Source organism: Lottia gigantea, assembly GCF_000327385.1.
Source record: "Lottia gigantea unplaced genomic scaffold LOTGIsca_206, whole genome shotgun sequence".
Classification (NCBI taxonomy): domain Eukaryota; kingdom Metazoa; phylum Mollusca; class Gastropoda; family Lottiidae; genus Lottia; species Lottia gigantea.
In genome coordinates, this window is record NW_008708434.1 from 101,275 (window position 1) to 116,886 (window position 15,612).

Here is a 15,612-nt window from a genome sequence, read left to right on the forward strand (position 1 = left end):
GGACCCCCCCCCCCCCCCCCCGCATCTGTCCCTTGAGGGTATAGAATTCATGAGTTGATATATTTCTACCCTACATCTAACAGACCTGTAGTGCTTCAGTAAGCTGTATCAACCAGCAAACGATCAACTTTTCAGGAAGTTCGGGGTCCGTCACACTGGCTATAAACTTCTTCAAGTCTCCTCCAAAACAGAATTCAGTGAATATATAGATATATTCGGGTGTTCTTACAGACGAGATAATATTCAGAATGAAAGGATGTTTAGCTTTCTCCATCATCTCTACCTCTGATTCAGATTTAACTATTTGTTCTCTCGATAGTCCTGATAAATGAATATCTTTTCTCGCGAACTGAAAAATAGTATAAAAAAAATAGTATATTATCTACTTTGCCATATAAACTGATTATTAATATGTAAATTGCTGAAACGTTGTGTCAATTAAACCAAGGGTAGGGGTGTATCTATCCCAGCCTCTGATAACTATTTTGAAAGTTGTCAAAATATCTATCGTCAGATGTTTCGGACTAGGAAGTATCATAAAATTGTACAGTTGTACAGGGATACAGTAAATATTTACTTTACCAGCTGATAGAACTCAATTTCAGCTATCTGTATAGTCCTCTAAATATTTACTTTACCAGCTGATAGAACTCAATTTCAGCTATCTGTATAGTCCTCTAAATATTTACTTTACCAGCTGATAGAACTCAATTTCAGCTATCTGTATAGTCATCTAAATATTTACTTTACCAGCTGATAGAACTCAATTTCAGCTATCTGTATAGTCATCTAAATATTTACTTTACCAGCTGATATAACTCAATTTCAGCTATCTGTATAGTCATCTAAATATTTACTTTACCAGCTGATATAACTCAATTTCAGCTATCTGTATAGTCATCTATATCTTTACTTTACCAGCTGATATAACTCAATTTCAGCTAGCGGTATAGTCATCTAAATATTTACTTTACCAGCTGATAGAGCTCAATTTCAGCTATCTGTATAGTCATCTAAATATTTACTTTACCAACTGATAGAGCTCAATTTCAGATATCTGTATAGTCATCTAAATATTTACTTTACCAGCTGGTAGAACTCAATTTCAGCTATCTGTATAGTCATCTAAATATTTACTTTACCAGCTGATAGAGCTCAATTCCAGCTATCTGTATAGTTATCTAAATATTTACTTTACCAGCTGATAGAACTCAATTTCAGCTATCTGTATAGTCATCTAAATATTTACTTTACCAGCTGATAGAGCTCAATTTCAGCTATCTGTATAGTCATCTAAATATTTACTTTACCAACTGATAGAGCTCAATTTCAGATATCTGTATAGTCATCTAAATATTTACTTTACCAGCTGGTAGAACTCAATTTCAGCTATCTGTATAGTCATCTAAATATTTACTTTACCAGCTGATAGAACTCAATTTCAGCTATCTGTATAGCCATCTAAATATTTACTTTACCAGCTGATAGAACTCAATTTCAGCTATCTGTATAGTCATCTAAATATTAACTTTACGAGCTGATAGAACTCAATTTCAGCTATCTGTATAGTCATCAAAAGGTTTACTTTACCAACTGATAGAACTCAATTTCAGCTTTCTGTATAGACATCTAAATATTAACTTTACCAGCTGATAGAAATCAATTTCAGCTATCTGTATAGACATCTAAATATTTACTTTACCAGCTGATAGAACTCAATTTCAGCTTTCTGTATAGACATCTAAATATTTACTTTACCAGCTGATATAACTCAATTTCAGCTATCTGTATAGTCATCTAAATATTTACTTTACCAGCTGATAGAGCTCAATTTCAGCTATCTGTATAGTCATCTAAATATTTACTTTACCAGCTGATTGAAGTCAATTTCAGCTATCTGTATAGTCATCTAAATATTTACTTTACCAGCTGATAGAGCTCAATTCCAGCTATCTGTATAGTCATCTAAATATTTACTTTACCAGCTGATAGAACTCAATTTCAGCTATCTGTATAGTCATCTAAATATTTACTTTACCAGCTGATAGAGCTCAATTTCAGCTATCTGTATAGTCATCTAAATATTTACTTTACCAACTGATAGAGCTCAATTTCAGATATCTGTATAGTCATCTAAATATTTACTTTACCAGCTGATAGAACTCAATTTCAGCTATCTGTATAGTCATCTAAATATTTACTTTACCAGCTGATAGAACTCAATTTCAGCTATCTGTATAGTCATCTAAATATTTACTTTACCAGCTGATAGAACTCAATTTCAGCTATCTGTATAGTCATCTAAATATTAACTTTACCAGCTGATAGAACTCAATTTCAGCTATCTGTATAGTCATCTAAAGGTTTACTTTACCAACTGATAGAACTCAATTTCAGCTATCTGTATAGACATCTAAATATTAACTTTACCAGCTGATAGAACTCAATTTCAGATATCTGTATATTCATCTAAATATTTGCTTTACCAGTTGATAGAACCCAATTTCAGCTATCTGTATAGTCATCTAAATATTTACTTTACCAGCTGATAGAACTCAATTTCAGCTATCTGTATAGCCATCTAAATATTTACTTTACCAGCTGATAGAACTCAATTTCAGCTATCTGTATAGTCATCTAAATATTAACTTTACGAGCTGATAGAACTCAATTTCAGCTATCTGTATAGTCATCAAAAGGTTTACTTTACCAACTGATAGAACTCAATTTCAGCTTTCTGTTTAGACATCTAAATATTAACTTTACCAGCTGATAGAAATCAATTTCAGCTTTCTGTATAGACATCTAAATATTTACTTTACTAGCTGATAGAACTCAATTTCAGCTTTCTGTATAGACATCTAAATATTAACTTTACCAGCTGATAGAAGTCAATTTCAGATATCTGTATAGTCATCTAAATATTTACTTTGCCAGCTGATAGAACCCAATTTCAGCTATCTGTATAGTCATCTTAATATTTACTTTACCAGCTGATTGAAGTCAATTTCAGCTATCTGTATAGTCATCTAAATATTTACTTTGCCAGCTGATAGAACCCAATTTCAGCTATCTGTATAGTCATCTAAATATTTACTTTACCAGCTGATAGAGCCTAGTTCCAGCTATCTGCATAGTCATCTAAATATTTACTTTACCAGCTGATAGAGCCCAATTTCAGCTATCTGTATAGACATCTAAATATTTACTTTGCCAGCTGATAGAGCTCAATTTCAGCTATCTGTATAGTCATCTAGATATTTACTTTACCAACTGATAGAGCTCAATTTCAGCTATCTGTATAGACATCTAAATATTTACTTTGCCAGCTGATAGAGCTCAATTTCAGCTATCTGTATAGTCATCTAGATATTTACTTTACCAGCTGATAGAGCTCAATGTCAGCTATCTGTATAGTCATAAAGATATTTACTTTACCAGCTGATATAGCTCAATGTCAGCTATCTGTATAGTCATCTAATTATTTACTTTACCAATTGGTATAGCTCAATGTCAGCTATCTGTATAGTCATCTAAATATTTACTTTACCAACTGATAGATCTCAGTTTTAACTATCTGTATAGTCATCTAAATATTTACTTTACCAACTGATAGATCTCAATTTCAGCTATCTGTATAGTCATCTAAATATTAACTTTACCAGCTGATAGAACTCAATGTCAGCTATCTGTATAGTCATCTAGATATTTACTTTACCGATAGTCATCTAAATATTTACTTTACCAGCTGATAGATCTCAATTATCTGTATAGTCATCTAAATATTAACTTTACCAACTGATAGAACTCAATTTCAGCTATCTGTATATCCATCTAAATATTAACTTTACCAGCTGATAGAACTCAATTTCAGCTATCTGTATAGTCATCTAAATATTAACTTTACCAGCTGATAGATCTCAATTTCAGCTATCTGTATAGTCATCTAAATATTAACTTTACCAGCTGATAGAGCTCAGCTTTCCATAACTCATAACAGAACTTTCGATTCTCTTGCAATGCAGCGAAGATAACCGTGTCCCTTTAACTAAAAGAATTCCCACCTGGTTATAAGTAGGCCAACCCCTCACTAAGCTTGTAATTAAAATATAAATGTATTCTCTATATTAAACAGTAATATTATAAAATAGGAAGTAGAATTGTCAAGTAGATTTACCTGTAGATGGGTCACTCGGTGCTCTATTAGATAAACTTTTCCAAAGTTACCCGACCCCACCAGCCCTAAAACATCAAAATCCTCCGTGTATAGAACTTTCTCAGCCATCTTCTAGTTTTCTTTATCACAGAATCGACAAAACAATCTATCTGAAGTTCTTTTGGATCCAAATTTCACAAAATGTCACCCTTTTAATATAATACAAAATGTCGGTTTAGAGCACAAACAACAGAAAATAAATGAATGTAGTTTTACGTCCTATTGAGTTATGATTGGTTGATTGGTTGGCTGTTAACGTTGGAAATATCCAGGTAGTTGCTGGTAGTCTAGTAGAATCAGGATCGATTGAATGGTTCGATAGTTCAAAATCAAGTATCTTCGGTTTCGAGTTCGGCTTAAGAAGCGCAGTACCGATGGCATCGAGTGATCCTGAATAATTATTGCAGATACACATCCATTAAAATCTCCATAAATTATTCCACCATATACTACGCATAAAACTGGGGGTTATGTCTTCTACTTCAATTCAAGAGTTTACCTTGAAACGAAAACCCCCTCAGAGATATCTATTCTCCACTCAATATCTTCATAACTTCCTATTTGATATTCAATAAATACCTTAGTAGCTTATATTGTAAACTAACGACAAGCACTCAGTTTATAATGCAATTCTTATAATATATTACACAAACATGTCGGTGCATATCTGATCAATGACACCCTTGGCCTTGTATAAAATGACGAATAGATTGGAAAAGCCTTATATATAATGGTATTATACAGCGGTATATCAACAAATCGAAAGCTTATCTTTACAATAATTTTTTTTTTCATTCACAAAGCGATTATATTGAATAGCATACATTCTTAAGAACAGGGTCGGTTGTTGGACGAAACCCTTTTATTTCAATGGTATTTTTTTGTCCCAATCATAAATTAAGAAGCGAGATAACTCCATTTATAATTGATGAAAGTTATCAGACCACAACAAACTATTTTGGGGGGGGGGGGGGGAGAGTCAAGTTTATTGGATTTCGAATGCCAATCATACAGATAACTCCATTTATAATTCATGAAAATTATCAGACTACAACCAAATACTTTTACCAATCTCAGGGTTTCAGTTGGCTGAGGGAAATTTTGCTATGTTAGTGAAATAACAGTCCTCTCTAATCTTGAGTAACAGTCGCCAGTCCAAGAACTCTGATCTTATCCACAGACTCCAACAGATTGTTTGCATTTTTCATCCTTCGGATGGGACAATAAAGTGAGGCCCGTGTGTTACAGGCTGTGCATGTCAAAGATCCCTTAACAGTTGGAAATTGAAAAAGAGCAGGCAAATGCCGCGGTTCTTGGCAAAATTTCCCTCATTGCATTCTGCATGGCGATGCCTGTCTTCATTAGCCCACATGGTGCAGAAAAGATGGACATGAAATTCCTTTCATTTTATTTTTTTTCGTTGAAGACCAGCATGCACATTCAAATCATGATGGCAGAAACTGATTGGAGGCTTTAAAAAGTTATGTCAGTATATTCTCCTAATTAATCATCAAAATGCAAGACTGAAAGGTTTTCTTCCAAGAAATATGTGAATATTTGAATCTGCTTAACTGGGAACAGTACATTTATCACCGAGCCTCACTCATGTGACTAAAGATAAAAAACTTCTGGGGTTAGTAAACATGAATCTACACCTAAGGATAGTATAGAATGTGATAAGTAAAGTGCAGAAGATTCGAATCCACTACAAATTTTGTGTGTGCACTGATGTTGCTGTTCCGCCTCTCCCCTTTTCATTGTGTTTTGAACTCATGTGAAGCAAAAAGTCATAAAAAACATAAACTTTGGTCGGATCAGAAATAACTTTTAAACACCCGTTGAAGAACTCAAGGCCATTTTAAAGCCGAATTCGACATCGTTTATATATCCGTTCAAAATTCATCATTTCCGACTTTGTTGATGTTTTGGATCCCTTTCATTACACAGGATTCTGTATTCGGGATATTTTTCTATCATTTCGACAAAAACTGTCGATCAAATAAGATCAAGTGTATCGTAGTAAGATTTGGGTGTATGCACAGAAAGATGTAAATGTGTGTGTGGGTGAAAATGCATGCTAAAAGAGAAGAGAAAGGCAGAAGGTATGTTTGTGTTTCGTGAAAAGAAAGAAAAAGGAAGTTAGAAAGCGGAAGCGGAAGTGGTTTATTTCCAGTCTCAATACGCATGCGTTGTAGGTGCGTTTTAAGATTTGATTTACCAGACGCCAATTACTGAATAAATGACATTGATCGTCTGGTGAAGCAAGACTATATACGAAAAATCCCAAATATAGAAAGTCGGCCATACTAGTGACGTCACTGTATTTCGGAAGAGTCAACATCAGTCATCTAAAGGCTTGTAAGTATGTCAAAATTTCTTATTATTTCCTTCATTTTACGATCTTTTTCGTTATTTTCCAGCCGTGTTAATGATCGACGTTTATATTTTAATCTGAGGTCAAGGGTGAAAGAATTGTAACCATGAAAACTGGAAAATTATGTCCAGAAAATTCAACCCATTCGCAACAGTAATTATTGAGTAAAGTTCATTTCGGCTTTCAGATTCTCAAAACAATATTCACTTAGTAAGAAAGTATAAAATGAACTGACAATCCGAGCCCAATTCTTACTATAAATTCTTCTGTTTCTTCATGATGATGAAGGCATACTAATATTGTTTGTATAAAGCTTGTCTGGCTGAGTGCTCCATCTTTGTTGTAATTCGGATGCTTTTAATTTGCCAGCTTGGCTCAGTTTTAACATTAAAACTAAAGAAATGCCTGTTAATTCAATTAGACTTTATGGTGACAATTTACATTTAAATCTTGAGACCAATATAACTGTATAAGCCTACTTAGATATATGTGTGTCTCAAATTTTAATTTTGATTCTTATAGCTTTATTCTTTTATGGTACAAAATTCTATCTTATTTAGTCAATACGAAAGAGATCTGGCCTAATTGTAAACCTTGTAATGCTTCTACACAAGTATCTAAGCCTAGAAGAATATATTCAACTAGAATCTACTTGTTATACTGACAAAACAACTCCATTTTAATTGAAATAATTCGACTTATGACTGTTGAATGTGAAGGATTATGAAAGAATATTCCTATTTTGAAATAATCCACATGAGTTGGTACCTCTCTTAAGCTTATGTCAAGTTTTAGTTACAATCATACCACTGACCTGTCATGCTAAGATCAAATATTGATTGAAGCAATTATAAAGGGATTATGATTATACTAATATTGACAGTGTTTATTGGCATTAGTTGTTAGAATCACAAATATTAATTAAACTGTGTAAAGATCATTAATCACTTCAGATAGATTTAGTATAGTCAATGATGATATAATTCTTATATCCTGTAAAAAATACTGCTCTGTTCCTTAACATTTTTATATTTTGTTTGTCCCAGTAAAGTATTAAGGTGTCTGAATAAAATAGTTAATTAAAATTCAAGTGATTTAATCCGTAATCACACTGAGATAATTGAATATTTATCAGACGTTAGATAATTGTGGACATAGTCATAGCACTAATCATATAACACTGAGAGACTATGAAACATTATTATTGATATAATGATGTAACTGGCATTTATATTTTTCTCTGTTTTTACAATCAATATCTGACCACACCCTGATACAATATACAACCTCTCAGCCTGTCTGTATGTCATATTAGTGATATTGACTGACTTCTCTGACTCATTTATTAAACTTATTCTGACTTATATAACTGATACTGCTATACAGGTTATTAAAAATGGAATATAAGCTTAGTTATGATAATGGTTCAGGTACCTAGTATCTATTTGAGAATGTTTTTGGTGTTGATATTTTGATTTTGTATGAATTATTATCTGTTGGTTGATTTAAAAGATATTGTAAATGTGCAAGTATAATGTATAAGAAGTTTTAAACTGAGTTAGAAGAGTTCGAATTGTTTTGATATAGCTAGAACACTATTGAAATCAGCCCTGTAATTGGTTGAGTACAAAATTTAAAATGTGAAGTAACAGATTATGAAGTGAGGAGTTGAAATTGTTTTAATAAGGCAGTTAGATTTCTCATACATATATACATGCTAGAACACCATTTAAATCGGTCCTGTGACATTTATAATGTTGATAATAAACCAGTCTATCAGGTCAGCCTGTCACTGACTGTTTCTATATTACCTGTTTAACTAGCAGGAGTTATACCAGTGATACTATATAATACATGTTTTATATATGTCAATTAACTGTGTCAGGAGGGGCTAGAAAGTCATAAGGATAATTTAGTTGTCGATGGTTCAGATATTAAAACAATAACCAGATTATTGTAAGTTAGAATATACATTTCAATGAAATTTGTTAGTAGGTCCAATAGTCTGGAGGATAAATATTGTGTAGTAAGAAGTGCTTAAAATGTTAGCTTACTGATTTTCTATTTTTTTTATACTTTTTTGATACTTTGGTTATTGTGGCAGTGGAATCGCTCTGTCGGCAGTGAGGTGGAATATTGTCTGCTAGGATTTTGGGGCCGTCAGTACAGTGGGTTTAAATCCTCCTCAAGGTAAGACAAATCCTGATGTCTGTGCCAGTGCTTCCGGTTTTCTATCTTTTATACCAATAAGCAGATCATGCACAGATGTATCAGTGTCCTAGTGATGGATTTATATCTGAACCGCTGAAGACCATGTTGACAGAAAGGTGAATTAAACTGTGATTGAGAACAGATATTGTTGGTGAAACTTGTCTGTGTTTAATTAGGAGATAGTTTGTGTTCTAAGACAGGTCAGAGGTCAACCTGGGTCCAGAATGTTTTAAGACAACAGTTAAACAGATGTACCACATTGTATTTATTGAACTAAAAATTCTTTAAGATTGACAACAGGTGATTTGCGGTGATGTGGTTGGTTATTTCCCTTGAATGGCAGTTTGTGTCTTGTTAGTAGTCGAATGCTGGTCTCTTGGCAAAATTTCCCTCATTACACACTGTATGGCATTGTCTTTATTAACTCAATTAGGAACAGAAGTGTAGGATGTAAAACTTCATTCATTTCAATTTCTTCTTGTTAATGTTAGATGGTGCTAACAAAAAAAAAAAATTAGATAAAGCTTACAGTTATAGTTATATTATTCTGAAAATATATTTTTTGATAAAATCCCTATTTGTTTTGTGATTATTAGTATAAAGACAATAACTTATCAAATTATGCCAAATATTGGAAGAGAAATTTTACATTACAGCCAACTATTTAGAAGGTAAAGTAATATTGTGGGACTTTTTAAAATGATGTTATGTAGGTGTTTAACTTAAGTGATGAAATCAGGATCTAGTCTAATACGAACTAACATTGTAAACCTACGCAATTTCTACAACCCCCATATAGTAATATTAATTCTCCAAGATCGTTAATTAATTTGTCTGACCAGTGTGATTAACATTGATCAGGAAACTCTGTCAGCGTCGTCTATTTTTATACCAACTAGAATCTGGCAAGACAATTACTCTCTTCCTGTTTAAATAAAGTTAGATCAAAGTTGAATATATGCTTCCTAGTAGATTCATTTCAGTTTCAACTTTATTTTGGGTGTTGTATGAGGTTAGTTTAATAGATTTGATTTGTAATTGGTAGAGGATTTGGTTTTATTTTGACTTGATGTAACCAGTAAATGTCTAACTGAATAATATACATATACTTAGTTAGAACGTAGCCTGTTACCATTATTTATTTTGGTTGTCATATAAAGTTAGGTAATATATTTTAATTCAATCAGACAGGGCTCTTGATTGGTTTCACATTTATTGAAGCTGTGAAGAAATGAAATTTTTGAATATGTAGAAAGTTAGTTAGATGGAAAGTTATAAAAGATTATTATCACTATTTTCATTTTGAATATGATACTGAGTTTAATTTCAAAATTTTGCTTTATGTGGCTTGATGTTATGCATGTGGCTGAATTAACCAGTCATGTCTGACTGAGGCTAAGTAGAATTATGACATTTTTTCCTGAGTTTAGATATAGATTATATAATCGGAGAATATAATTTACAGAGTGTTTGTTTTATGTAAATGTTTTTGTGTGGAATATAAATCTTTCTTCCTGTCTAGTTACCCTAGTGATTACCAGTTGTGTATGGACGGAATAATGACAGCGGTCATGAGTTCCAAACGCAACATTTTTCACGATCATATGCAACTGGTCATGGCTATGGTGTGAGGGAACCTTTAATGAACTTTCCTACTTCTGTATGCCTTACAAAGATTATAACTTAGTTTGTAGTTATAATACTCTCTTGGACATTTTTCTCAAAAATTCGGGCGACTAAACTCGCACGTTAAGTGAAGAAAAAGGTTATTTTTGACCTTATCAAAACTTTTATTTATAACTTTTATACTTGTTACGTTAATCTACAATACAAGTCCTGAACTATTACCAGTTGTTACACTTGTTAATAGACAATATAAATACAGTATTAATATTAATATAATCGTTATTATTCTGGTATTAATTAATATTACTTTATACTGAATTATATTCACAGTTGATATTGTTACAACCTTTATTTCATTAGCTAACTATGGTACAGAGACTAGATTGTCTAACTCAAACTTACTGGTATCGTCAATCATGTCACGATACATATTGTGATACAAGGGTCACGATATGATACATATTGTGATACAAGGGTCACGATACGATACATATCGCGATACCAGGGTCACGATACGATACATATTGTGATACAAGGGTCACGATATGATACATATCGCGATATGGGGTAATGGGATAAATATTAACAATTCACCAATATATGGTGCCAGCACTTACGTGTATATGCTTAATTCCAAAACAGCCATCCTTGGTGATTCAATAGAGAAAAAAATGACTAATGTTTTTATATTATTTTCATTGTAGAATTAGAATAACAACAAGGAACCAAGTACCACCATGAGAGAATATAAAATTGTAGTTTTGGGAAGTGGAGGTGTAGGTAAATCTGCTCTGGTAAGTTGTAATTATAACTGGTGTCACTGATGGGGTTTATTGAGTGTTTGGTGGAAGGGGGTGAAAGAACAACAGCAGGTCAACATTGAAATTCACTGGCTCGGGCAGTCAGTTATATCAGATTATAGCTAGATTGGCACTCTATACTCTATAGCACTCTTAAGAAAGATAAAGAAAAAGAAACAACTATACAAGGATAACAACTTAGGTTCACAAAGTATCATATCTACCAGCAGGTCAGAGGCCAAACCTCTTGGCATTGATAATTCCCTGATTATCCTAATATTACACTAGAGATAATATCTATAATATAACTGTATGTAATAATCTATCTATTTACAGACAGTTCAGTTTGTACAGGGAATATTTGTAGAGAAATATGATCCTACTATAGAGGACAGTTATAGAAAGGTAAAATCACTGCTATAACTCATTTACATAATCCTCATTTGCATAATCCTCATTAACATTATTCTTGTTATTGTAAACATCAAACAACATAGTGCAACAAGGTTCAGGACAAGACCCAATTGTTGTGCATTTGAAAGATCAATTGATGGTTGAATTGCACCAATCACAGACATTGAGCTCTTTCTATATAAATATAACTGGTATAGCCAATATTGAGACCATTTTAATGAGCTCAATCCAATCAACATGTTAATGCCCATATTATTTATGTAATGTTGTTTTTTTTATCTAACAGCAAGTAGAAGTAGATGGCTGTCAATGCATGTTAGAAATATTAGATACAGCTGGAACTGTAAGTATAGAGAGCAAGATTTAAATTTAACAATTCTAAGTCCTACCTTTCTAAATAAGAACACAGACCAGACATTATTATCATATTTACATTACTTTCTCTTCATCACTGCTAACTTCACATTGTTTGAGACTTAGTGAATAGAAAACTTGTTCTGAGTTCTCCAAATGACATACGGTCGTGTGTTGTTGATACATGTTTCTGTTATAAAAACACATGACCAGGAGCTATATGCTTGAAAACTCTACTTCAAATTATTATAGTCTTCCACAAATACCGCCATTTCACCAATCTGGATAGAAACATGGGATATAAAACTCTATTTTAATTTATTTCCAGGAACAATTTACTGCTATGAGAGATCTGTATATGAAAAATGGTCAAGGATTTTTATTGGTTTATTCTATTACTGCTCAATCAACTTGGAACGATCTCCAGGATCTTCGAGAACAAATTCTCAGAGTTAAGGACACAGATGACGTAAGTTGATTTCTCTTTTAAATCATTATTTCTCAGGCATCAGGGGGTGAAATAGACGTCTGATAGAAAATTGGAATGGTGTAAATTTATGCTTTGAGTGTCCATAATACACATACGCCATACAAAATAAATAGTCTGTTTTACAGGCCTAAAATGCCTGATTGTTGCCTTAATATTAAATGTATATTAAATTTGTGATAATAAATGCTTTCTCTCGCTCCGATTTATTCCAGTTGGAAAACTAAAAAAGCGCTTATAAATAATAAATAATAAATTCGCCCTGATTTTGAAAAAAAAAGGCCTGTAAAACAGATTATTTATTTTATATGGCCTAATAAGTTTAAATAAGCTACAAGTATGAATTATTTTGATGTTATTTTGTAGGTACCAATGATCCTGGTAGGTAATAAATGTGATTTAGAAGATGAGAGAATGGTGGGTAAAGATCAAGGTCAGAATTTAGCTCGACAATTTAACTGTGGATTTTTAGAAACTTCGGCTAAAGCGAAAGTCAACGTCAGTGAGGTGAGTGAATTTTTTAATAATTATTTTACAATCATAATATATCCTCATTTCAAGATAATTGGCCAAGTTTTTTCTGAATATTTTGAAAGAATGAAACATCCATTATTTCCAGGGATAACTTATTGTTCCTTGGCCAAACCGTTTGCATTGATCTTTCCCTGATTTATGGTTCCCATTTATAGCTGGGTTGACTGGAATAATCAGAAACATTGACTTATTCAGTACTCATTTATAGCTGGGTTGAGTGGAATAATGAGAAAAGATGTCCCAATCATTACACCTGGCTAGGCATTCTCGGAAGTGTTAGGATATCCTAGAATCAATGTCAGAAGATAAAACCGTGGGACATCCTAGCTCTAAGATTATTTCGAGAATAGGTGGCCAGGTTTTCAGATGTAGACTGAAATAAGAACCAAGCAAATGAGGTATTGTAGATGTTCCAACGCCCTTAACTAACTGTGATTTTACTCACCTGGGTATAAATATTTTGTGAATTTCTTTTCAGATATTTTGCGACCTAGTACGTCTTATAAATCAGAAAAACCCAGAAAAAGTTGCTCGAAGAAAAAAGAAGTCGAGTGGTTGCTGTTTATTGTAAGAATTGTGGACTATTTTAATCTGAAGATCGGATGATGATGATAAGAAATAATACCTGAACATTCATTGAAAAAAATAACACTGACATCTGTGGAAAACTGGAAATATAAGATTTAAGAGATTTGCGAAAATATAACTAAAAAAAACGTAAAAAAATATTTTAGATGTTAAGAAATTTGTGGAGGTAGAACTGCGTATTTTTTCAATCCGTGTATAAAACTATTCTGATATCTGTGGAAATAAAAAATTGAAGACATTTGTGAAAAAGATATCGTAAAAAAAAAGTCAAAAAATTTGCATATTTATATGGAGGTAGAACTAAAAACTTTTTTCCATTTATTGATGCATTCAGTTCATTTATTGATGCATTCAGTTTTACGAGAATTATTTACCATCATTTGTTTTATTTAAATAAATCACGACCAAGACTTCGATAGAAACTTCCAATTTTGATCAAGGCTTTGTACATATTTTACTGGGCATTAGATAGTTTGGAATGGTTCTAGGCTGTTACTATAATAGTCTTGATTATTCAGACTCTTGTCTCTTATACTACTTGATAATGATTAGTGTTAAGTCTAGTTGATCAAGTTTACTAGGACTAAGTTTTAGTCTTGGTCATCCAGATTTAAGTCTCTACTACAATAGACAGTTTTAAATCTGTATGACCAAGACTAAATGTGAAGCGCTAGTTTATAGTCTTGGTCATCAAGACTGATGTCTGTATGACCAAGTCTTAATGCCAAAACTAAAGACCTTTCGATGTTATCTACAGCAACATTGTCCAGACACTAATGAAATATGCTCACAAGTTACAATGATCAAAATATATTTTGAGATTTTTTCCTTCAAGTGGTTATAATATGTAAAAGTGCATGATGTTTTTGCTTTTTAATATTTGTTCATTTTTAAACTGGATAATATTTCTATAGAGAAACTTCTTCACTGTTAACTGTTTCTAATAAATCATCAGGGAGGAGGTGGGGGAAGGGGTCGATTAGAGACGTAGAATTGTAAAGGGGAGATAACTGGAAATTCTTTCCTTACGTAAAATAATAAATTTGAGAGGAGAGATGAACAGCCAGCCGTAAGCCGCAATTCAGGCCTGCTGTAGAAACAGAACTGAAAAGCTATTGGGATACCATATCTAAAATTTAAGAGTTTATGAATCTGAGACTGAAAGATATGAAGAAGTTTCTCTATAGAAGTGACTAGAGGAATTGTAAGCTACAGTGTGAATTATAGAGAGAGAGTTAATTATATACTAACAGTACTAATATTACAATTAAAATAACATGTCCTGTACTACTTCCTTCTATATATAGTGAAATAAAACTATAGTATATATAAACACAGCTTTATGGAACAACAATCACTGATTACAGGTTTTATACGTTTCGAAGGGGGGAACATTCAAAGACTTTAAGACTATAGTATATAGTGTATGTTAGAAATATCTGGTGGTTTATGGAAATTGATAATTTGTAACTGTGGAGGTGGAGTATTTATAAATGTAATATGTTGGAGATGGTCTAGCTCATCGTTAAATATAGGTAGAGGTGTATGGGGCATGTTATTTAAACTATTAATAAAGCTAGTAGAGAGAGGACCACACCCATTTCTTTAAAAATCTTAAGATGAAATTTGGTCACAAGTGAGGAATAGTTTATAATAAAATACCAAACTTCAGACAAAATTGATCATAAGATTTTCTTTGAATCGGGTAGCCAGATTTTCATGTCATCTATTTTTTTCTCTTCCCATTGTTATTTGTCAAATCATTGTTTTATTTTCAAATCTTCGCTGATTTTTTCTCTAGAATTATTGTTAACTTCCTGAAATCTTGAAAACTTGATGTTTTATTTTTACCTTCATCACATTTCAATGGTCTACCTTCAATAAATAATAATCTAGTGGCTAATTATTCAGCAGTCATTGACAGGTTTCATATAGCTGCAGAATGCTAGCGTAACTTTCACAGAGGATGTTTGGTTGCTGGACCTTTTAAATTTAGAAAAAAGATCGT

At 32.4% G+C, this 15,612-nt stretch overlaps 2 protein-coding genes across 2 annotated transcripts in view; one reads left to right on the forward strand and one right to left on the reverse strand.

Moving 5' to 3' along the window:
- The window catches only part of LOTGIDRAFT_201923 (hypothetical protein), a gene marked incomplete at its 3' end in the record, with an annotated part of 6,705 nt that extends 2,048 nt beyond the window's left edge, over nucleotides 1-4,657 (reverse strand). Inside the window, exons 1-2 of the mRNA XM_009053962.1 lie at nucleotides 4,178-4,657; nucleotides 86-349 (exon numbers count right to left, since the gene is read on the reverse strand). Of these exons, the coding sequence (XP_009052210.1) occupies nucleotides 86-349; nucleotides 4,178-4,285 (372 nt within the window). The remainder of the gene's footprint in view (nucleotides 1-85; nucleotides 350-4,177) is intronic.
- Nucleotides 4,658-6,544: 1,887 nt separating this feature from the next.
- Nucleotides 6,545-14,151, forward strand: LOTGIDRAFT_226838 (hypothetical protein). Its single transcript, XM_009053963.1, has 8 exons — nucleotides 6,545-6,574; nucleotides 11,132-11,221; nucleotides 11,564-11,632; nucleotides 11,928-11,984; nucleotides 12,324-12,464; nucleotides 12,849-12,989; nucleotides 13,495-13,917; nucleotides 13,941-14,151. The coding sequence occupies exons 2-7, from the start codon at nucleotides 11,165-11,167 to the stop codon at nucleotides 13,585-13,587; spliced, it is 558 nt and encodes a 185-aa protein (XP_009052211.1). The 5' UTR covers nucleotides 6,545-6,574; nucleotides 11,132-11,164; the 3' UTR covers nucleotides 13,588-13,917; nucleotides 13,941-14,151.
- The last annotated feature ends 1,461 nt before the right edge of the window (nucleotides 14,152-15,612 follow it).